The sequence below is a fragment of the Festucalex cinctus genome, chromosome 2 (genome assembly GCF_051991245.1).
Source record: "Festucalex cinctus isolate MCC-2025b chromosome 2, RoL_Fcin_1.0, whole genome shotgun sequence".
Taxonomy (NCBI): domain Eukaryota; kingdom Metazoa; phylum Chordata; class Actinopteri; order Syngnathiformes; family Syngnathidae; genus Festucalex; species Festucalex cinctus.
In genome coordinates, this window is record NC_135412.1 from 21,190,919 (window position 1) to 21,215,661 (window position 24,743).

The 24,743-nt window shown below is 45.8% G+C and overlaps 1 protein-coding gene across 1 annotated transcript in view; it reads left to right on the forward strand.

Annotated features, from left to right (window-relative positions):
• dnmt3bb.1 (DNA (cytosine-5-)-methyltransferase 3 beta, duplicate b.1) overlaps positions 1-23,991 on the forward strand; it is a 42,257-nt gene extending 18,266 nt beyond the window's left edge. Inside the window, exons 9-22 of the mRNA XM_077513648.1 lie at positions 1,333-1,474; positions 1,549-1,671; positions 1,859-1,903; positions 1,980-2,059; positions 2,322-2,434; positions 2,700-2,883; positions 3,874-3,958; positions 4,035-4,180; positions 4,269-4,359; positions 5,827-5,975; positions 21,526-21,611; positions 21,695-21,764; positions 21,897-22,015; positions 22,131-23,991. Of these exons, the coding sequence (XP_077369774.1) occupies positions 1,333-1,474; positions 1,549-1,671; positions 1,859-1,903; positions 1,980-2,059; positions 2,322-2,434; positions 2,700-2,883; positions 3,874-3,958; positions 4,035-4,180; positions 4,269-4,359; positions 5,827-5,975; positions 21,526-21,611; positions 21,695-21,764; positions 21,897-22,015; positions 22,131-22,272 (1,575 nt within the window). The 3' untranslated portion in view covers positions 22,273-23,991. The remainder of the gene's footprint in view (positions 1-1,332; positions 1,475-1,548; positions 1,672-1,858; positions 1,904-1,979; positions 2,060-2,321; positions 2,435-2,699; positions 2,884-3,873; positions 3,959-4,034; positions 4,181-4,268; positions 4,360-5,826; positions 5,976-21,525; positions 21,612-21,694; positions 21,765-21,896; positions 22,016-22,130) is intronic.
• Positions 23,992-24,743: the final 752 nt, after the last annotated feature.

Sequence of the window (24,743 nt, forward strand, 5' to 3'; positions counted from 1 at the left end):
ATCGAATATTTTTAAAATTGGTTATCCTATTATTATTATGATTATTCTACCAAATAATCCATCCCCCATACAATTGTAATTTGTTTTTATTTGTATTTTATTTTATTAAGTTTTTTGTTAATCCACTAAGGTTGAACGTGAGTTGAACTGAGTGGATATAATTACTCATTATCTATTGTCTTCTGTACATATGAATGATTAAACACCAACACAATTAAGCCTAGGCTAAACAGTTAGCAATCGTGATTAGCATTAGCATGCTATCAATTACCATTTAAGGTAAACAAACACTAACTACCATTTAGTTCAAAATTTACATTACACAAGTAATTATGTCTTAAAAGTCACTTATAGGCAATGTTTCAACAATAGTCCATGAGTAAAAGTGGAGCCAAGCTGCCTCTTAGCTACAATGAGACTCCCTGTCCAATGCATGCGTTTACAAAACGTCCATGTAGAAACATAGACGGCAGCGCAAACATGGTTCCATCAGAGCTATAAGTCAGCTTTTTTTTTAGTCTTGACTTGACTTGACTTGACTTGACTTGACTTGACTTGACTTGACTTGACTTGAATTCTTGTTTATATGTGGCTTGCGACTGGCTGGCTGACATGGGCTCCATTTTATCTGTGACAATAAGTAGGACAAGCGGTAGAAAATGAATGGATAGAAATACAAATTGTATGCGCACTTTCAGTGCATGTTTTAAGATGAGTTTGAAATTATGTTAAAGTGTTTGGGGATCGGGCGGCACGGTAGTCGAGTGGTTAGCACGTCCGCCTCCCAGTTCTGAGGACTCCGGTTTGAGTCCGGGCTCCGGCCTTCCTGGATGGAGTTTGCATGTTCTCCCCGTGCCCGCGTGGGTCTTCTCTGGGTACTCCGGTCTCCTCCCACATTCCAAAGACATGCATGGCAGGTTAATTGGGCGCTCCGAATTGTCCCGAGGTGTGCTTGTGAGTGTGGATGGTTGTTCGTCTCTGTGTGCCCTGCGATTGGCTGGCAACCAGTCCAGGGTGTCCCCCGCCTACTGCCCAGAGCCAGCTGAGATAGGCGCCAGCACCCCCCGCGACCCTTGTGAGGAATAAGCGGTCAAGAAAATGGATGGATGGATGGATGTTTGGGGATTATACTTTGTGGTATATTTACACTTTAAACTACTAATATATTCAACGAATAGACATTGTTTGCGTTTTTTTTTGTTTTGTTTTTTAATGGAGCGGTGTGCGAACCAGCTTAGTTAGCATACCTGGTACTGGTAACACTGATAGAGTTGCTAGCTGCAAATTGTTGAGATGATTGTATTTGGACTGAGTCGTTTCTTTACGATCCAGATGGCCAGCATCCGGGCCGAGAAGAAGTTCCCCCACTGCGAGTCGGACAACCCTGACGAGCAAATTAAGCCCTTGATGGACTGGGCGCAAGGAGGCTTCCTGCCCAAAGGCCAAGAGGGACTCAAACCCACACATGGCTCCGGTGAGCAGATCCCGATTGGCCACAACTTCCACATCGTGCTGGTGGCTTGACTGTGAGTGTGTGTGTGCGTGCAGACAGTGCCGCGCTGGACATGCAGGTCCTGGACGTCTCACTGCCTGAGTATCCGCCCAGTGCCAAGCAGCCCAGACTGAGCGTGTGCAAGAGCAAGGTTGGACCTGAGGAGTCTTACAGCAGAGGTAAGGTCAAATGATACCTTTTCACCATCTTAAAGGCACGGTCTTCCGTTTTCACTCAGGAAAATGCACAATATAAATACAGGATTTATACCCATGAACTCCTTCTCAATCAACACCTCTGGGCTTCTGTTAATGTGTGGCAGCTACACATTTGACAGTCTAATCATCGTGTTTGTGCTTCTTTCAGAACAAATGGTTAATGAAGTCCTGAATAATAAAAGAAGTATAGAAGGTAAACAGTTCTGTCACTTGACACACTTTCTATACTGTATGGTAGGGTGCTCATTGAGCGGTTGTGTGTGTGTCAGAGTTCTGTCTCTCGTGTGGCAAGATGAGAGCAGCAACCTTCCACCCGCTTTTTGAAGGAGGCCTGTGCCAAACATGCAAGGTAACAAATGCAACAGTGACCACGCAAAACACACAATCGCATCCAGGCTAGCATGGGAAGCTAATATTCTGTAGTAGTTTACATCCTCACTCAGTTCTCCTTGTCAAACATCATTGATGAACTCAAATGTGCTACAGTCAGTTGAACAAGATCCCAGTCAATGCACTTTGTTTACAAAAAGCTGGTCGTAACCAGATAATAGCTAGCTAGCTAGCTAGCTAGCTATCAAGCGAAGCTAACGTAATAGTCTACTCCTGTCTAGGATGTGTACTTGGAGACGTCCTACATGTATGATGATGACGGCTACCAGTCCTACTGCACCGTCTGCAGTGGTGGACGAGAGGTCCTGCTGTGTGGCAACGCCAATTGCTGCAGGTTACACATGCACGCACAGACACACACAACAAATTATAGATCAAATTAATGGAAAAGTATGTGAAATAATATATATTTTTTAATATATCACAAAAAATGGCATTTTAACAGGGTTGTTGTAGACCTTTTGTATTTGCTCTATGCATATACATACATAAACACAATTACATACACAAATACTCCCATACACTACACATATGCAGACACAACAATACAAATACCCACAAAGACAAGAGGAATCATTCTAGAAAGTTCCACTGTGCAGGTGTTTCTGTGTGGACTGTCTCGACATCCTGGTACATCGCGGGGCATCGAACAACGCGCGCTGCCTGGACCCTTGGCGCTGCTACATGTGCCAGCCGCTGCTGACGTACGGCGTCCTCAAGCGACGCCACGACTGGAGCTTCAAGCTGCAGGAGTTCTTCGGCAACGACAACGGACAGGAGTTTGTGAGTTGAATTCTGGCTCGAACTGGCGCATAAACTGCACTAATCATGAAACAAATGTATTTAAAACAACCACATATTTTTCTTCTTAGTAAAGTCTGTTTAGCTTTATGCTAACAAGCAATGCAAGATGCCAAAGAAGGGCTAACATACTGTATAGCATTATTGTTGATGAATTATGCTGTCCCCAGCTGGCCAAGGCATGCACACTAGGGATGTCACAATAGGGGCAATATCGTGATATTGTGGTATTAAAACTGCCACAATATCGTCGTCGTCATGTTCACAATATTTAAAAGGAACACATCTGTTAAAAAAAGTCAGGTTGATTTCCATTTGTGCAGTTCTAGCACCCTCTAGTGGCTAGTTTATTAGTGCAACTTAATTTTCATGAGGAATGTTTTGGCCTTCTATGTTTAAAATCTATGCTAATTGTCAGATGACGGGGAACCTAATTTGCTTGTGAAGCGATCAATGTGTGCTTGCATTACCAAGTAAGTGCCTCAGTATTGTTATTAGAGATTGTAGGTGGTTTATATGCATTGCTGTTATGTACAAAAGCACAATATTGTGCTTTTTTTTTTAGTATGAGCTCTTTTTTTTTTTTTTTTACAATAATGTGATCTTTTTTAAATATCGCCAATGGTGATAATTATTGCTTCGTGACCTTCATATCGTGATAATATCGTATCGTGATGATTGGATATCGTTACATCCCTAATGCACACCACAAGGAGCAGCACAATGTCCACAGAATTAAAGGGGAAAAAAATGTCAAAGTTGTTTGTTTACAGTACATTCTATTTATTATGTGATTATTACTGTGTTTTATAAAGTACAATTTTTTAAATTAACAAAAACACTTCTGCACAAATTACATTTTTTCGAAAGGCAAGAAAAAATGAGAGGGATTTCCATTCATTAAAATGAAAACTAGAAATAACAACCTATAGGGAGTAGGATCATGTATTAACTTTCTGACTGTCCCTGCAGGAGACCCCAAAGATTTACCCAGCAGTCCCAGCAGAGCAGAGGCGGCCAATCCGAGTCCTCTCGCTGTTTGATGGCATCGCCACGGGTAAAGCGCTGTAAAGAGAGTGCTACGAAGAAAGCATCGTCGGGTGTTCACATCAGTTGTGTGTTTGTGCTCGCAGGCTACCTGGTCCTGAGAGATCTGGGCTTTAAGGTGGATCAGTATATTGCGTCCGAGGTGTGCGAGGATTCCATCTCTGTCGGCGTGGTCCGACACGAAGGAAAGATCCAATACGTCCACGACGTCCGGAACATCACCAGGAAAAACGTGAGGGTCAAAATGTTGACAGTCGCCATGTTGGTACTTAAAATTGTTTCTACATCCTTTGGACACGGTTGCTTCTGCTCTTCCTTAGATTCACGAATGGGGGCCATTTGATCTGGTGATAGGAGGAAGTCCATGTAACGACCTGTCTATTGTTAACCCAGCCAGGAAGGGCCTCTTTGGTAAGTCAAGAAATATGATGTCAATATGGTGGATTTAAGGTACAGTGAACCTTTGCTGTAGGGAGTATGTTCATAAACATGCCACAAACAGCGAAAATCCGTGAATAATTGACATCCCTGAAAAAACATTTGTAATTGCCGATAAATGCCACAAAATGGCAGCAAAGCAAAGGATCTTACAAAAAGGTGGTTGTATGTCTCCAGAGGCTCAAAACAACACTATTGCATTTATTAACTGTATTTACTGTACCCTGTAACAACAAAGAAAAATACTTATAGAATTTACATGTTACATAAACAAACGTATTTATTTGTCAAATTATTCAAACCACTTTCACATGAGGCCCGTCTGTAGTATTAGCTAGCATGCCATCAGCTTAAATAGCATGCTAGCACAAACTGCCGTGACATCACACTTGGACAAATAAATATGCAAAATAGTACGGCAGACAAACGGAAAGTCATTAAGCTCACATTACGGCATATTACATTCAGTAACAAATAAAATTTTAGCGTAAACAGGCACATTGTAACAGCAAAGTAGATTACTCAGGTTAAAAGCAAATACATTTTTGTTTTTATTTTGACTGTGCACAAAAACAGGTGACTTAACAGAAGATAGCCCCCCCCCCAAAAACAAACAAACAAAAAAAACAACTGAAAATGCCCACATGCAAATTTAAAGTGGAAGTCAACCTTAAACATTTCTTGACAATAATATGTTATATGTGACCTCACATGTCTAAACATGACATTCTGATTATTTGTGGAATATGAGTTAAGCAGCAAAATCCAGCCGTTTTTATCCATCTCAGGGGGCGGCCATTTTGCCACTTGTTGTCGACTGAAGATGATATCAGTGTTGCTCAGGGCTGTTATGGAAAATAATTATTTAACACTTATTAACGTATCATGTTTACACTTTATTGTAGACATCTGTATTTGGTTTAACAATGGGCTTTTCACTTCTTTACATGAAGCAATAACGGAGTGACCTTGACTGATAAGATTGCTTGGAAAAGACTGCTTGCTTTCCTGTCTAGCGTTTCCACACTGTTTTATTCAAGTCGCCTAACTACTGAAAATTCCGGAACAGGGCTCAGGCAATGATCAACCACAGCTGACCTGTTTTCTGAAGCTGCGCTGTGATTGGTTGTGATTGGTTGTTACCTGAGACTTGAGCAACATCGATGTCATCTTCAGTCGACAGGAAGTGTTAAAATGGCCGCCGCCTGAGATGAATAAAAATGGCTGCATTTTGCTGCTTAACTCATATTCCACTAACACAATATTAAACAGAATAACATATTTAGACAAGTGGAGCTGCATAGAAGATATTATTGTCAAAATGTTTTGGGTTGACTTTCCCTTTAAGAGCATTCACTTTATATGAAATGAAATGTCATCACAATATAGTGCATAGACGTGTCAGTGGGCTGGGTTCTCATGAGGCTTTTGTCTCTCCAGAGGGTACAGGGAGGCTGTTCTTTGAATTTTACCGTTTGCTAAGCGAGGCCAAACCCAAAGAAGGAGAGAACCGTCCATTCTTCTGGATGTTCGAGAACGTGGTCGCCATGGGTGTCAACGACAAGAGGGACATCTCACGATATCTTGAGGTGAGAGCCTGGGTGGTGTCCAAACATCCACCATGGACATTTTGTCATGAAAACAACATAATTCATAGTCCCTCGTTGCGGGCAAATAGACAGAAGGCAATGGTTTTCTTTCCCAAATTTTTTTCCCTGGACACGGTGGTTGAGTGGCTCGCACGTCCGCCTCCCAGTACTGAGGACTCGGGTTTGAGTCCAGGCTCCGGCCTTCCTGGGTGGAGTTTGCATGTTCTCCCCGTGCCTGCATGGGTCTTCTCCAGGTACTCCGGTCTCCTCCCACATTCCAGAGACATGCATGGCAGGTTAATTGGGTGCTCCGAATTGTCCTTAGGTGTGCTTGTAAGTGTGGTTGGTTGTTCGTCTCTGTGTGCCCTGTGATTGGCTGGCAACCAGTTCAGGGTGTACCCCGCCTACTGCCCGAAGCCAGCTGAGATAGGCTCCAGCATCCCCCGCGACCCTTGTGAGGAATAAGCGGTGTAACAACTATTGCCTAGGTCCATTCCACCCTCTAATTTTTTTTTAGTTTGCTTCTCTTGAAGCAAATTCTCTGCAGTGCATGAATATGCCAATGCCCAGACAGGATCCAGCCTGGTCAGCTCTACAGGTGGTCCTTGCCACCAACAAAACTCTTTTGAAGCCGCTGACCAGGTGACAAAGGAATTTATGCGTCTGCCAAAGGAGTGTATTTCCAGCAGTCTGCTCGGAGCCCGAACAAATGGCTCCAATGGTTTGGAATACACAAATGACCGATCAAAGGAATGTTCATGACTTCTTATCAATCACAAAAGGATACTCTGGCGCCTCGCCCTTCCTGGAACGTCTAGATGGAGCAACAACACCTCCAAGTGGCGAAACTTGGAACTATCCTTAGTGACAATTCACATAAGTAACCGCATTTTACACATTTATATCATGATAATTCTTGACAGACAACTGAACTACGAATGATTCATGTTATATCTTTGTGTGTATGAACATCCTATTTCATGTGTACTCCATAAAGAATGAAAGATAATCAATGTCTCTCAGTTCAGTCAGATTAGACAAGTAGAAGTTACCTCACAAGTTAGTTTATGATGCATTAATTACAATGTGTGTTAAACGGGTTGTGTGGGAAAACTGATTTGCCAGACTGACCAAATTTAATGCCAAATTATTAATCTTTTTAATAATTTTCCTCTGAGAGTCTGCGCGAGCGAACAGAAGGGTGTGCCTTCACCTGCTCGCCCCACCCAGAGACTATAAAAACACGAGCAGACCACTGCCCGTTCTCTCTTTTTTTGTCTCTTCTTTTTTTGCCCTCCTGCTCTCTTGCCTGTTCCTGCTCTCACAAGCCTCTTCCAAAAACTCTGGCCCGACTTGCAAGTGGGCCAGCCAGGCTGCTCGAACTCTTTTGTCTAAGAAACTTGCAAACCACGTGGCTTTTTTCTTTCCTGGCAGGATCCGTTAACGAGATCGGATCCTCGCGCCACGCCACGCCAAAGCAAGTGCAAACTGCAACGCTGACTAAAGACTCTTTTGTTTTTTTGTTTATTTTTTTTTGTTCCACTATCGGTGCTTACCCGCCCGACCTTCGCGGCCCCGGGGGACACTTGCAACGTACCCCGGACTCAAGGTTGCGCACCTCAGCCGCTCAGCACCTCAACTGCTAGTCGGTGGTGCCCCGCCGCGGTGCTAGCTCACCTCCAACGGCTGGCCTTCCCCGTACGCAGGCGCGTACTGACCGAGCTGCAACACCTGAGCTCGGACAGCTGCCCAGCAGAACCAACCTCGCCAAGTCGACCAACCAATCAAGGGACGAGCCGCGCAACTACGTCAGGCCCCTGGCGCGGCTCCCTCGCTAACCTGTGGAATAAACCTTTTTTTTTCCTTGCATTTTTCAACGAACATTGACTCTTTTTTCCCCCTTGTCAAAAAGGCCGCCACTTCTGTTCGTTGCTACGCAACTCCAGGGCTCGTAAGTGCGCTTGATTTCTACCTCGGCGTATCCACTGTGTGCCACTTACGTTTGAAACATCACAAATCTGGCAGGTCAAATTTTCTCTTTTCCCTGTTTCTTTATTCATTCGCATTCCTTCCTTATTTTCATTCGCTTTATTTTATTTCTTTTCTTCTGACGGTAGAATAGTTAGATAGGCAGTATTTTGATTCTGTAGTGTAGCAATCGTGAATAAATGCATGTTTTATAAACCTTATTCCGCCTAAGTCATCTGTGTTTCCGAGTGGATTATTATTCTTTTGTTAGTACCACGAACCACTGAATATCGAGTGTGGCGACTTTAGATTATCAATGACTGATAAAAGAAGGATTTTGGTCGTTGTTTGCTCCTGTTAATACGAAGCAAAACAAACGTGGTGCCCCAGAGGTTATTGAGGTAAATACAATTTACCTCTGTAACGTCCAGATTATTAATTCGTCCAAAAGACGACCCAATTATCGCTACATAATGGTGCCGGCCGTGTGAGGCTACAAAACATAAGAAGATCCACTCGAAAATACAAGACTTTGGACGTGAAAAGTAAAACACATTTCACGTAGTGTACCTAATCATTTGTCTCTGTGTAAGAAGGTAAACATTGCTTCTTACATAGAACTGCACTGGACTTTCCCCTTCAGCTTTGAATCGAGCGTCTGGTTAGCCGCCATCTTGCGTGTGTTACCACGGAGTGACGTGCTATAAGTAAACGAGAGTAACGGGATTGATTGTTGGAATAAAAGTAAGAGCCGGTCACCGTTTGAAAAAATAGTGGCTTGTATTTGAAAACGTACGTGATAGAACTCGAGTTGTGCAACTTTTAAATTTCAGCTGGCTGAATTTGAAGTTGTTTGTCTTTGTGTTGTTGTGTTTCCGGAAATTGTGGGAAGTCACGTGACAGCCTACGTGCGTCGCGTTGACCCGACTCGAGTTACGTGCTTCGGAGTAGCTAACCGCGAGCAACGTAAACGACGTCCGAGTCACTTTCCCCGTGTTCCTCCTACACCTAGCTTGTGGGAGAAGTTTGAGTCGTGACTGAGCTTTTGTAGCCGCCGACTCAAAGTTTCAGCTCGTGGCGAGCGGATTAACAGAGCGCTAAGACGTTAGCTGCTTACCTGTACCGTGTACGCATTTCCACAAGGTGGCGCCATAGTCCTTGTGAAGAGCTGTGTGGCTCGTGGAGGCGTGGTTGAGTACCTCCCCCTCCCTTCTCATTGGCGAGTTTGAGCCACGCCTGTAGACGCCCCGAAAGGGAGCGGGTCTCGCAGGTTGTCAGCTGTCAGACAGCGTTTGAGCTGTCAATAGACAACTGACCCCCCCACTGCTGCTTTAACGCCGGTGGTCCTTGCTCCGCGATAATTCTGATTCAATGTCACTTCACATTGCTTTTTGAATTGTTTTCCGTGTCGAGCGTTGTACTTAGTGAGTGTCGTCACCGTTAGTACACAAGGATAATAAAAAATTTATCTACGTCCGATTAAACGCAGTTGTAGGCTTAATTGACTGTTTGCGTTTAAGGATTATAGTAATAGCTGACCGCATTCTAGCCTTTTACGCTGCCTAGCGTGAGAGTAATTACGGGTGCATCAACAAAACATACTGCTGGGTCAAATTAATACAAAGGAACTATTTACACTATTGTGTTTTTCTTTTTTTTCCTCTTTTTTTTTTTTCGTATTCCCTTTTTTCCAGTTTCATACTAGGCTAACTAGCTATATTCTTGACGTAACATTCCACTTAATTTCAGGTTTTGTGTTTGTTTAGTTGGTTTGGTAGACCTAGTACTATTATTATTATTTTCTTCCCTTTTATTTGTTTTCTTCTCATTTTTATCCATTATTTTTAACTTTGTTGTTTTTGTTTGTTCTTTTGTTTTTGTTTTTCGGTTGTGTCTAGTTAATAAGAAGGTGTGAGTTCGAATGAGCTATTATTAGAGAGGCAGCTCTAATATTTCTGTATAGTTCTGCAGTTTTTGTGTCCCAAAAACCCCGTCCACAGGACATTTGCATGAAACTGTACTGACACTGTAACCAGTCATTTGACTAAGACTATTAACCCCTTTTAAGTTTATTTCCCCCTTTTTCTGTTTTATTGTTTATTTAATTTAATTTTAATTTCAACTTTTAACTCGACTTCCAAAAAAAAAAAAATTTTTTTGTTTGAATTTTTTTTTGATTTAGCTTTTGGGATTGACCGCTGTAACATTTTAGAGTTACCCTGTCCCTCGTTTAAGCTATTCTTTGCTGAGTGAGTCAAGTGAAGTTAGTATTATTATTATTTTATTTTATTTTATTTTATTTTGCTTTATTTATTATTTTATTTTTTGTTGCCGTTTGTTTTTGTTTGTTTTGATAACTGGAATTGATTTCTCCCAACTATAGTGTAAGCTGTGGGTTGCATAGCCCACTACAAATCTTTTGCTTTTGTGGCAATTCCCCTTTTGATAATTTGAACCCAGTGTGTATTGTTGACGATAATACTTGATAGCGGTAGTTAGCTAACTGCGTACGCTGATTAACTAACTATTAAACGCTAGTACAAGTGTGATCGTTTAAAAAGCTATTGACAATATGGCATCACCCCGAGAGACTCCCAGCCCCTGTGAGAACCTAGATACCTTGGCTCAACTGCTGCAGAAGCTGACCAAGGACTTCTTACCTGGATACGCTGAGTCTATTAGGGATGCGGATGTCAATACGCTAAATGATAACCTCGCGCAGCTCATGAGTGACGCTGAGACCAAAGCCCCAAAGGACAAGTCACTCATTCGAATGCTCGGATGTCTGACTTTGAACCTTGCCGCACACTTGAAGCTGAGCGATGCCGAGGACTGTCAAGTGAAACACCAACTTGACATGGCACAACAGCAGAGCCGTGATGCCACGGCACAGCTTGAAGCCGCCCACGACCGAGTGAAGGTCATGGAGACCCAGCTGGATGACGTTAAAGCGCAGCTGGATGAGGCAGAAGCCCGCGCAGATGCGGCGCTAGCCGAAAATCTGGGCAGTGATGCAGATGAGTCTGCTTTCACCCCCGACTCCCATCAAAAGATTGGTGAGTTAACCCAAGCTCTCGCGACCGTCGAAGAGACAAATCGAGAGCAAGAAAAACTGCTGAGATCCGCGGCAAATGAAATTCACAAACTAAAAGTAGAGGTGACTGACTTGACTGAACGACCGTCAAAAGACCAACTTCGGCTAGCAGAAGCTAATTACTTTCGGGTTAGTTCGTCGCTAGCTCAGTCAACCGATGAAGTGAAGCGCCTCCAAGTTCAGGTACAGACCTTTAGGGAGGAACGTAATGCCGAAGTGGACCGCTCATATGACCTGCGAACTAAATTAGCATTGACTGAAGCCGAGGTTACCCGCCTCCGACAATGCCAGCAGGAATATGAGGCAGAGTTAGCTCATATTAAACATGAGTTGCAACGCGCGCAGCAGTTGAATGAGGTCTCCCGAGGAGCCTCCCGGCCGGGAGCTCCACCCCCGCACAGACCTCCTGATCCCAGAGCCACAGCACCACAGCTCAAACTGTCACCTGAGTCCGGAACCGCCTGGAGGACGCCGCCGGTGACCACCGCCGCTTTAGGCCTGGCACCGCCGATGGCCGCCTCCCCACACGCTTTAGGGCCATCAGGTGATGACAGTTTCCAACGTGGACCCATGTCGACTCCCCCGTTGGAGGGACAAATGGGCGTGGCCTGGAAAGATTTGGACAAGCTGGCTCGAAACATAGCAAAATTCGAACCGAAACCAGGGGGGTCCCACAACACAACAGAGTATTTGAAAGACATCAACTATCATCTCCAGAGGTTCCCAATGGCAACCGTGGAAGATAAGTTGTACTTGATCAAAATGACGTCCAGCCGAGCAGTCAGCAGACTGCTGGAACGGCAGCCCGCTGATGTGTTGTCTGACCCCTTTGCACTGCACAAAGCCATCTCACGCGAGTTTGACGGTTCTCCTGGGTTGTCGGGCATGGAAGTTGCCATGTTCGTCAAACAGGGAAAGCAGGAGTCTCCTCAGGCTTTCTATAGTCGTCTTCGCGATGCCTACTTTGGGACTCGTAACGAGCCCAACATGGAGGAAGATCCTGGTTTTAAAACGTTGTTTGTCCGAAACCTCCAACAAAACCTTAACCACTATTTGGGACTGGCTTTGTGTCCTGAGACACTGAATAGCTCGCAGCTACGTGACTTAGCAGCTAGGGGCTATGCAAAGCTAAAATTATCCGCCCCCAAGGTAGGCGACGCAGGAATTTATAAAGTGGACGTGGGTCCTCCTTCAGAGCTGGAGGGAGCTTGCTCCTTTGCTCCGAGGGAAGACCAGACTAAATCCAAAAAGTCAAAACAGTCCCGTGCCCCGCGAAACCGGAAACCGCGCTCCAAAACCGACTACTCGCGTGACGAGAAAGCGGACGGAGAAAAGCCAGCTGACGACCGCCGGCGCTCCAAAGTTGCTAAAGGAAAGCCCGATTCGCGCTATCATCCAAAACGTGATAAAGTCGAACGCGCGCCAGCAACCGATTCCTGCCGCGAGTCCCGGAACCGCCAAGCCGACTCCGAGACTGACCACCACGCAGTTGCCAGCGGCATATTGAAGGCACTCCTGAAATTGTCAAAAGACTCGTCAAAAGACCCGCCTTTATGACTAACCGACGGCCGGATGCCCACTGAAGTGACCCACCAGCAGAGGTCACCAGAGGGGCCTCCAGTAGCCGACACTCAGACACCTACTAAACTGCCTTCTGACTCAACAATATTGGTACTGCAGGCTGATCCAAATACAGTAGACCCGCAAGTATCGCGATCAACCGATGACGTGAGACCGTTCCAACAGCTTTTAGGTGACCTCACCACCAGGGGGATGGCTCGTAAATTCTATCTGAGCGTCACCCTGGAGCGAGCTCTAACCTACGAAGCCCTTGTAGATCCCGCCGCGGACATCACGGTGATGTCCAACACGGTGTTCGAACAACTCCGCGCCGCGTCACAAGCTAACAGTCGACCGCTCCGCCTACGGCGGTGCCCACTCACCGTTAGCGCTTTCTCACCTACTAACACAAAGCTGGAATCTGTCGCGATGGTACACTGGTCCATTGGCCCCATGGAATTCATCCATCCAGTCTATGTGGGACCCATTGAGTCAGTCCCCCTTCTTATTGGCCAAGACCTGTTGTTCCGCTTCCAACCCATCATAGACTACCAGAGACTCCAGATTTGGGCCCAGGTGCGGCAGGCCCTGCCGACATTTCCTTCGGGCCCTGACCAGGCTCAGCTCTGCACTGTGACTCGGGCGCAGCCACCCCACGGGGAAGCAGATGCCCCCACAGGGAGCTGGGACACGACACAGTCCAAGGCAGGACCCCTCGCGTCCCCGACAAAGGACCGGCTGAGAAGCCACGACACCTTTCTTTGTGACCTTGACCCACCCCCACCTGATGCAGGGTACGCCCCACGCATCATCGGAGGTGTCCACGTGCAAGGTGCACCTGTTCTTGACGCCGTCCTCGCCTTGTGGGCTGACAAATCAGCCATTTCTGCAGCATTCGCTGACAACTTGCGAGATCTCGACCCGAACATTCTTTTCGTCTCCAAGTCTTGCCGGTTTCCGTTGAACACGGAACCTCCTCTTACAATAACTGCAGTGGGCGTGTGCGCCTTAAACCTTCAGTGGAAGCAGCACTCACTGACCCACTACTTCTTGGTTGTCCCGGACGCGCCTCACACCCTTTTTGTGGGTGCAGATTTGCTTGTTCGTCTTGCCGTCCATGTGGACACCATCAACAACGTGCTTTGGTCCCTCACCAACTCGGAACCTCTAGCTTGTGTTCCCAGTCTTCCAAACATGAAGTCCGGACAGACCATCCCAGATGCTTGCGAAGTCTTAAACGAGGATGAAGTGATCGCTCCGGCGACCACGATCAACATTCCGGTTCGCTTGGTGGCACGAGCTAACCAGGTCTTGAATGCTCGCTCCGCTTTCTTTCAACCTTCATCGGAATTCATGAACCTGTCGTTACTCTTGGAGGCCACGCCCATCGTGGACGCCTCTCTCACCACTCTGATCTTGGTTCACAACCCCCTTTCGTACGACGTTCGCATACCAAAAGCGACCCGTCTGGGCCTGCTCATCCGTTCCGACTTCCACGACTTCACTCTAACGGTGCCTGTGGTTGGACACATCCCATCGGACTTGTTCTTGACTGAAGACACCGGTGGCCGAAGACTCACCAGGCCATCTCAGCTTGTTACGGTCAACCCTGCCGGTCCCACCAACGATGAAGACATCGTCCGGGTGGACCTGGGGACAGACCAACAACTGGTGATTTATGCCTTGAGCGCGTTGCCTCCAACGCCCTCGAGCATTCCCTCTGGAAACCCAGAGAAACCTCAACCAACCACGACTCCAAATGGGGACCTTCAACCGTACCCAGAGTTCGAGGAGCACCTCCAAGAAGTTCTGCACCGCGCCGACGCGCTCCGGTCCGAACAGGACCGCGAACGTTTGCGCACCGTGTTAATGAAATACACACCGTCTTTTGCCAAGGACTCCTTGGATTGCGGGTTGACGGCACTACATGTAGTCCGCATCCCGACTCAGCCCGGCGCTCCTCCAACTTTCGTGCGCCAGTACAAGATTCCGATAGCTTCTTACGAACCAGTACAGAAGACTATCGACGCCATGCTGGAAAAGGGCATCATTCGCCCCTGTAACAGCACCTATTCGGCTCCATTGTGGCCAGTCTTGAAGCCAAACGGTACATGGAGACCAACCATTGACTATCGCAAACTGAACCAACAGGTTCCTCTTTCGCGATGGCCCATGACACAACTTGAACAGGAACTTCCCAAGGTTCGAGATGCCAAATTCTTCACCACCATCGATGTGGCTTCGGGGTTCTGGACGATCCCAGTAGATCCCAGGGATCAATACAAGTTGGCATTCACCTTTGGCAACAAACAGTACACTTTCAACCGGTGTCCATTCGGCTACGCCAACTCGCCAGCCGAATTTAACATCTTCCTCAACAAGGCGTGCCCTGATGCCGCCGCCAGGGGCAACCTCATTTATGTCGATGACATTATGATGAGGAGCTCCTCTTTGGATGACCATTTGATGGAAATCGACCACGTTCTTGGACAGCTGTCTTCTGCAGGTGCCAAACTGTCCCTCCTGAAAGGTCAGTGGTGTCGCACGAAGGTCAACTACGTGGGGATCTTGGTTGGGCCGAACGGGATTGAACCACAATCCAGCCGTATTCAAGGCCTTCTTGACATCAAAACCCCCACCGATGTGTCAAAATTGCGCAGCTTCCTTGGCGTGTGCAACTATTCGCGCCAGTTCATTGAACACTTTGCTGACATAGCACGCCCTCTTACTAACCTGCTGAAGAAAGACACGCCCTTCGATTGGGGTGACGAACAAAACAACGCGATGAATATGCTAAAACAAAAGCTGGGCTCCGCTCCCTGTCTCGCGTACCCCGATAGCAACAAGGAATTTTTCTTGGAAGCAGGATTCTCCGACCATTGTTTGAGTGCGGGTCTATACCAAATGTACGACCAGGATAAACGCGTCGTGGCGTACGCCAGTAAAACGTTGAACGGCCCTGAGTTGAAATACTCCGACTGCGAAAAAGCCCTGCTTTCCACAGTATGGGCAATCAAACATTTCTCAAACTACATTGGATGTCAAAAAGTAACGATTGATACTAACCATCATCCGGTTACTTTTCTTAACAACCAACGCATTCGAGACGGTGTCGTAACGAACGCGCGCATTGCCGGCTGGCTTATGGCGTTACAAAGTTACGATGTTCGAGTCCGGTACGCGAAAAACGCAAAGTTACCGCTGGGTACCGATCTAGCGATTTGCCAGAACTGTGTGTCAACTTCCCCGACCCCGCCGACAGACGTCGCCGTGGCACCGATGCCGGAATTCACGCGTCACCGCTATTTTGAGGAACATGTCTGCAAAGACATGCCTACAGCTTACGTGGATGGCTGCTCTTACCACCACCAAACCCAGCTGCAGGCTGGGGTGGGCATCGCTTGGGTCGACGACACACCGTGCAAACCACTGCTATTCCAATTGGGCCCCCACTCTTCTCAATATGCGGAAATCGCTGGCATCCTGATTACACTCAAATTAGCAGTTGAACACGGTGTCACGGTGCTGGTTATCTGCACTGACTCAAACTATGCCCGCCTCGCCTTCACCTGTCATCTACCGGTGTGGCGTCGAAATGGTTTCCTTACGTCAGCGAAGAAACCCGTTAAACACCGCGACCTCATTTTGACATGCGACCATTTGGTTTCCTCCAATGATATGCATGTCTATTGGAAAAAGGTCCGGGGACACTCAAAAGTCCCAGGACCTGACAAACATTTTAGCGACCTAACGGACACGTTAGCCAAACAAGGGGCCCTCAACGGGACTCCTTGGACATTTGATACAGCTTGGCTACCCACCCAGCCCACCCTGGAGGTCCACGTTCTCACGCGCCACCGCGCTGCGGCCGCCGCTGAGTCTCGCGACGCCCCCACACGGACCCCTACGGGGCCCGTGGCGTGCGTACCGCCCGTCCGAACCTCCGACTTGGTCGCCCAACAGGCCGGCGACCCCGCGCTTTTCAAAATAATTCAGCACCTTTCTGATCCTGTCGCCAACCCCGTGTCGCCTGACGCGTTGAGTGACGACAGCGACCTCAAAGACTTGCTCTCCGTGCTGCAAAGGCTGCGTCTCGTTAAAGGCCTTCTGGTTTATGACTCCGCGTCTCCGCCTGCCCTGCGGTTGGTGGTTCCACGGAGCCAAAGGGGGGTCTTGCTAACATACGCCCACGACGCGCCTTATGCAGGCCACCGCGGATTCAAGGCCACTGTCACCGCACTACAACAGGTGGCATACTGGCCGCGCATGCATAATGATGTAGCAACCTACATCAAAGGATGCCTGGTTTGCTGCCAGTTTCAGCCAGCAAACCCGAGTCACCGAGCACCACTCCAACAGAAAGGAGTCAACTTCCCATGGTCTGATCTCCAAATTGATTGGGTGGGACCACTGGTCAGATCTCTGAGAGGGAACAAATACTTTCTTACAGTAGTTTGCGCGTTCACCAAGTGGGTAGAATGCCTGCCTGCTCCAAACGACACCGCACACACCACTGCATGCCTGCTGATGAACCACGTGTTCTCCCGTTTTGGGTTGCCCTCACGGGTTAACTCAGACAGGGGAACCCACTTCACAGCCGAGGTGATGCAACAACTTTGGCAAATGCTCGGAATCAAGGCCCAGTTGCATATTAGCCATCACCCGCAGTCATCAGGACAGGTGGAGCGGACTAATCGCACCGTGGTAAATTTGCTGAAAAAGTTTGTTGTTTCCAACCATCGGGACTGGGACACCCGACTCCCACTGATCCTCATGGCAATTCGAGCCACCCCTCACGAATCCACAGGGGTGGCCCCTTTTGAAATGATGACCGGACGGCGAATGACGCTCCCCCTGCACCTGATGTACCAGCCAGGCGAAACAAACCTAGCCACGGCATACACGGCCTCCCAGTACGTGGAGGACTTGCAAGCCCACCTCCGAGCCACGTTTGCATTTGCCCAACAACGGCTTAAGCAAAGTGCAGAAGGTCAGAAAACCTACTACGATAGGAAAGCCTCACAAACCGAGTTTGAAATAGGTGATCGAGTATGGTATTACTTGTTCGCGCAATCAAATGCTAATACTCCGCGTGCCCAGAGGGGCATCGCCCGAAAATTTCTTCCCCGGTGGTCAGGACCACATGAAATCGTCGACAAACTGTCACCCGTCGCCTATCAAATTAGGATGAATAAAGGACGTCAGGGGGACCAACTGAGATGGGTCCACCGAAACCAGATCAAAAGTCACTGCGGGTTTGAACGTCTGAGAACGCGATCGAGCGAATCTCAGGACCAGCATACGTGCGGAACTGACAAAGGGGGGTCACCAGCCGACTCCGAGTCAGCGACCCAACCGCCACCTTCGACAGACGTGCCAAATTCCGCCGACCGACCTCGCTGACTACGATGTTTGAAAGTATCACACGTGCAAAAGGGGGGTCAACACCCCGCTGCACCTACCGAACCCCTCAGTGATACCATACCGAGCGACGCTAATCCGCTTGTCTTTGTTGATTGCGAGAGGTTAGCATACTGTGTTTTGCTACTTATTTGCAGACGCTTGGTGCAACACTTAAGGATACGGTCCTAGCTGTAACACCGATAGCATTATGCAGAACTAGACTAGACAACTACAAAATGATTTGCAACTCAAATTCAAAAGATTATGTACACTCAAGGTGTTATGATACTTATGAATGGTATGCTGCGTGAAATCAGTTTTTGCTAGCCATGAAAAGCTCCCCCGTACTTAAGGCCTTCAAAAGCAGGTCAGAGTACTCTTTTTAAAGCGTTAGTGAGTCTAGCTAATCTAACTAAGCCCCTTTGCCTTCCTTCCCTTAGTCTAGCGCAACTGCCAAGGATACTCTGATTTTTTTTTTTCCTTCCTTTTGCTCCCTTTTCTCCCCTCCTCCCTTTCTTTCCCTTTTCCCTTCAGTTATTCTTGGATAACGCACGACTTTTTGGGTGTTTAATTACGCCATAGGAAGACGCGATAGCTAAGTACCTAGCAACGATAGTGTCGCGCTAACCGACCTAAGACTTTTTTTTTTTTGACGAACACCCCCAGGGGTGGAGATTTGCACCGACACGCAGGTGCCTGAGACAACCTCCCCGTCTTTATAAGAGAGTTATGGCCTGAGTATAGTCCCGGGTTTTTGAGTTTTAGAAGGCGACAGCCTCTTTTCTCGTTCTCTCTCTCTTTTCTTTAATTTGCTGTTCGTTTCCCCTAGTTACTCATAATATGATACTAGCCTTATAGCCTTAGGAAAAGTTTTCTTCCTTTTCTTTTGTTTGGAATTTCGCGTCTTGCGTCTTTCCCAGGCCCGCGCCTGTTTTGGGACCCGAGTCCCTCAGTTAGCTGACACAGTACCAAGTTAGACACACTGTTAACTGAATACACATAGAGACACATTGAAAACACACAGACGTACCCTGCATACACATAACCAGGCAGAGGTTAGGGAAAAGTGGCACCAGTGGTATGTCTTGAGTGTTGCAGCAGAGCGTGAGTGGGACTCCGGCCGTCTGACCGTGGCCTGGACCCTGGCCACGCATCATCTGGACCCGCCAACCTGGACATCCTGAAGATTCATCCCGCTTGACGAAGGGGGGTCTGTAACAACTATTGCCTAGGTCCATTCCACCCTCTAATTTTTTTTTAGTTTGCTTCTCTTGAAGCAAATTCTCTGCAGTGCATGAATATGCCAATGCCCAGACAGGATCCAGCCTGGTCAGCTCTACAGGTGGTCCTTGCCACCAACAAAACTCTTTTGAAGCCGCTGACCAGGTGACAAAGGAATTTATGCGTCTGCCAAAGGAGTGTATTTCCAGCAGTCTGCTCGGAGCCCGAACAAATGGCTCCAATGGTTTGGAATACACAAATGACCGATCAAAGGAATGTTCATGACTTCTTATCAATCACAAAAGGATACTCTGGCGCCTCGCCCTTCCTGGAACGTCTAGATGGAGCAACAACACCTCCAAGTGGCGAAACTTGGAACTATCCTTAGTGACAATTCACATAAGTAACCGCATTTTACACATTTATATCATGATAATTCTTGACAGACAACTGAACTACGAATGATTCATGTTATATCTTTGTGTGTATGAACATCCTATTTCATGTGTACTCCATAAAGAATGAAAGATAATCAATGTCTCTCAGTTCAGTCAGATTAGACAAGTAGAAGTTACCTCACAAGTTAGTTTATGATGCATTAATTACAATGTGTGTTAAACGGGTTGTGTGGGAAAACTGATTTGCCAGACTGACCAAATTTAATGCCAAATTATTAATCTTTTTAATAATTTTCCTCTGAGAGTCTGCGCGAGCGAACAGAAGGGTGTGCCTTCACCTGCTCGCCCCACCCAGAGACTATAAAAACACGAGCAGACCACTGCCCGTTCTCTCTTTTTTTGTCTCTTCTTTTTTTGCCCTCCTGCTCTCTTGCCTGTTCCTGCTCTCACAAGCCTCTTCCAAAAACTCTGGCCCGACTTGCAAGTGGGCCAGCCAGGCTGCTCGAACTCTTTTGTCTAAGAAACTTGCAAACCACGTGGCTTTTTTCTTTCCTGGCAGGATCCGTTAACGAGATCGGATCCTCGCGCCACGCCACGCCAAAGCAAGTGCAAACTGCAACGCTGACTAAAGACTCTTTTGTTTTTTTGTTTATTTTTTTTTGTTCCACTATCGGTGCTTACCCGCCCGACCTTCGCGGCCCCGGGGGACACTTGCAACGTACCCCGGACTCAAGGTTGCGCACCTCAGCCGCTCAGCACCTCAACTGCTAGTCGGTGGTGCCCCGCCGCGGTGCTAGCTCACCTCCAACGGCTGGCCTTCCCCGTACGCAGGCGCGTACTGACCGAGCTGCAACACCTGAGCTCGGACAGCTGCCCAGCAGAACCAACCTCGCCAAGTCGACCAACCAATCAAGGGACGAGCCGCGCAACTACGTCAGGCCCCTGGCGCGGCTCCCTCGCTAACCTGTGGAATAAACCTTTTTTTTTCCTTGCATTTTTCAACGAACATTGACTCTTTTTTCCCCCTTGTCAAAAAGGCCGCCACTTCTGTTCGTTGCTACGCAACTCCAGGGCTCGTAAGTGCGCTTGATTTCTACCTCGGCGTATCCACTGTGTGCCACTTACGTTTGAAACATCACAAATCTGGCAGGTCAAATTTTCTCTTTTCCCTGTTTCTTTATTCATTCGCATTCCTTCCTTATTTTCATTCGCTTTATTTTATTTCTTTTCTTCTGACGGTAGAATAGTTAGATAGGCAGTATTTTGATTCTGTAGTGTAGCAATCGTGAATAAATGCATGTTTTATAAACCTTATTCCGCCTAAGTCATCTGTGTTTCCGAGTGGATTATTATTCTTTTGTTAGTACCACGAACCACTGAATATCGAGTGTGGCGACTTTAGATTATCAATGACTGATAAAAGAAGGATTTTGGTCGTTGTTTGCTCCTGTTAATACGAAGCAAAACAAACGTGGTGCCCCAGAGGTTATTGAGGTAAATACAATTTACCTCTGTAACGTCCAGATTATTAATTCGTCCAAAAGACGACCCAATTATCGCTACAGCGGTCAAGAAAATGGATGGATGAAATTCTTTCCTGTCACCATAAAATGGATGCCACCACTACCAGCAAATAGACAGATTATTACAAACATATTGATACCTTATTCGCTACAATTAAGCCTACACCTAAACAACACACATTAAAGCTAATAGACACCAACTGTCACCAGGTAATAGACACCACCCATCGGCAAGCTCCTAGACTCCTGACATCACCAGCAAATGGACATCACTTTTCAACAAAAAGACACCATCAGTCACCATTGCCAACACTTTGTGTCGTTCAAACCAAATAATCATCTGGAGATGTTCGTTAGAAAGATGTTGTGTGCATTTGTTGCAGTGTAACCCCGTAATGATTGATGCCATCGAGGTCTCTGCGGCGCACCGGGCTCGATACTTTTGGGGGAACCTGCCGGGTATGAACAGGTGTGAAACTATGTTCCAAACACACACCCCCTATGGACCGAATATACTGCAATAACAACTGACATGAGCGTTTTCCATTCCAGACCTCTGTGTGCTTCTGGGATGGACAAGCTTGAGCTCCAGGACTGTCTGGAACATGGACGAGTTGCAAAGGTGAGTGAATCAAGTGGTTTTGGATCCTTTGAAAAAATTGTGACACTTTTTCTTCTTCTTTTACTTCTTCTTTTACTTCTTTAACTTCTTCTTCTTCTTCTTCTTCTTCTTCTTTCCAAACTATTTTTTCAGTTTGGGAAGGTGCGCACCATCACCACGCGCTCCAACTCCATCAAGCAGGGGAAGGACCAACACTTCCCAGTCTTGATGAATGGAAAAGAAGACATCTTATGGTGCACTGAGCTAGAGAGGTAAACGCACACACACTCTTAGATGTTAGCATTGCTTGACAGTTGCATCCTTGAATACTAATCTTCACAGTCTTCACACGACTGAAGTTCCTATCCTTGATAAAACCTCTTTCAGGATTTTCGGCTTCCCAGTCCATTACACAGACGTGTCCAACATGGGTCGAGGTGCTCGGCAGAAACTCCTAGGCCGGTCCTGGAGTGTCCCTGTCATCAGGCATCTTTTCGCACCCCTCAAAGACTTCTTTGCCTGCGATTAGACACCACCCCTAACCAGCACAAAAAAAACAAACAGCAAATGGTCAACATCACATCAAGGCCAGAACCAGCCGATACCACCTCTCGCAAGGAAATAGCCACTACCTGTCACCACTTCAAACCAGCAAATAGATGTCACCGTCCCTTGTCAGTAGACACCACTTGTCACCAGCTAACGAAAATACTAACAATCACAGCACATAGACACCACCAGGAAACAGACCATCACCAATGATTTAGACAACCAGGAAATAGACAGCGCCCTCACCAGCATGTAGATTACCAGGAAATACTGTTTATAGATAGATGCAACCGGTTACCAGCAAAATTACATTTCATTCCGCTAATAGACTGTGCATAAAACAAACAGTCATAAAAAATATTCTCTGACCAAGAAATTGACAACACGCCCAGGAAATACACACGACCTAACACAGCACATTCATCACCAGCAATTAGACACCAGGAAATAGAAACCAGCTTACATAAGCTTCATAGTCTATGGATGTCATTTTTTAGTCTGGAGGTAACATGTTGATGTCACCGTCCCTTTTCTTTGGCCAGTATGCCTTTGTTTGACTTTTTATATTAGATAGTAAGAATATGGAAGGTTTTTGGAAGAACTCTGTAGGAAGCATTAATAGCAATTGAAGGTAGTTAGCTCGAAGTTAATCCTTTCACTTTTTTTTTTTTGCTGTTCTTCTTGGTTTATTTTTTGTTCTCTTTGCTTATAGAAAAGACAAGCTGACCCCCACACCCCTAAAAAAAAAAAGTTAAAAGTTGATACGTGTTTTGTTTTTTATGATTATTGTGCTTAACAGTAAACAGCGCGCCTCCCTGAAAGGTCCGTACATGATAACAATACTTGAAGCAATGCAAACAGAAACATTGGGTGACCTTTTGTTTTGTTTTTTGTTTTATAAACAAATTTTTGAGGAGTCCTGACTGTTTGTTATCTTGAAGTAAATCTGTTTACTGAAATGCCGTTGTCAAAAACATGCAGTATTCTGTGCCAACAACCACTGACAACTTTAACGTTGCCGTGCTTAAACTACATATACTAGTATTGTCATAGTTCCAAGTATCATAACGAAAGATTTTCAGGATTTTTGTTCTTTCTCTTTTTTTTTCTCTTTTTTTAAATTTTTTTTCCCTCTTTTTTATTTTTATTTTTTTATTTATTTTATTTTTTTTGGGCTGCCACCAAAATCAAACTTATATTACCTCAACGAAGTCTCTCGTCTTTCAATTGTGTTTAATCACTGGAACATTGTTTTCACAATGAAAACACAAAAATATTCTTTTCAATGTGTGTGTGTGTGTGTGTTGTTGTTGTCTTATGCCTTTAAGGGACCAAAAGAGAACTGTTTATACGTTTTACTCATAAGATTGTTTCTGATGTTATGTTTCAACCTGCTCTATTGGAGTGTTTTTTGCTTTGTTTTGTTTTGTTTTTGTGTTTTTTATACTGACACCAATATTAATCTGTAGTTATGTCTGGGTAGTTTTTCTGATCCTTTCATATAACAAAATCACAATTGAGAAGGTTTTTGCATTTTGTAAGCAAGTTATCAAACAAGTTAGCTTATTTTTTTTTATACTTTTTTATACAGTGATTCATTTAAACTGTTAGTCTAAAAGCACTGTTTTTTTGTTGTTTGAAATCTTCTATATAGTTTGTACTCAATAAAAGGCAGCTTTAGCTGATTTAAAATTGACAATGGAGTCCTGTACTTTTCTCATTATTAATATATTGATGTCTATGTGTTAGCCAAATGTAACATACGTTTTCCGCATCATTTAGCCTCATTAATGTAATGGGGGTGCTGGGTTTTATATTTGGCTAATATGCTTGTAAATAAAAATCCATCCATCCATTTTCTTAACCGCTTGCTCCTCACAAGGGTCGTGGAGGTGCTGGAGCGTATCCCAGCTGGCTTCGGGCAGTAGGCGGGGTACACCCTGAACTGGTTGCCAGCCAATTGCAGTGTAAATAAACACAAGATAAATATTTGTTTTACATTGAAAAATAATTAATAAATTGATTTTCATGAGAAGTTAGGCGGCTCCTGAAAATCTCAGGATCCCAGGCAATTATTCATGTTTGCCTAATGGCAAATCCGGTGAGAGGCGAGGTAAGCCATGGACTGGTTGCCAGCCAGACAACCAGTCACACATCACACCCAAGGACAATTATAGTCTTGGAAACTAACATTCATGTTTTGGGAATGTAGGAAGGAGACGGGGTACACGGAGGGTGAAAAATCAACCAACTTGCAATATAATCAATGTGATAGAATTTGAGGCTCTGGTTAAATTTCCCTTCTCTACTACTACTACTAATAATAATAATAACAACAATAATAATAATACCACCACTACCACCACCAATAATAATAATAATAACAACTAAAACAACAACAATAATAATAATAATAAGAGAATAAGAATAATATTTATTTATTGGCTATGT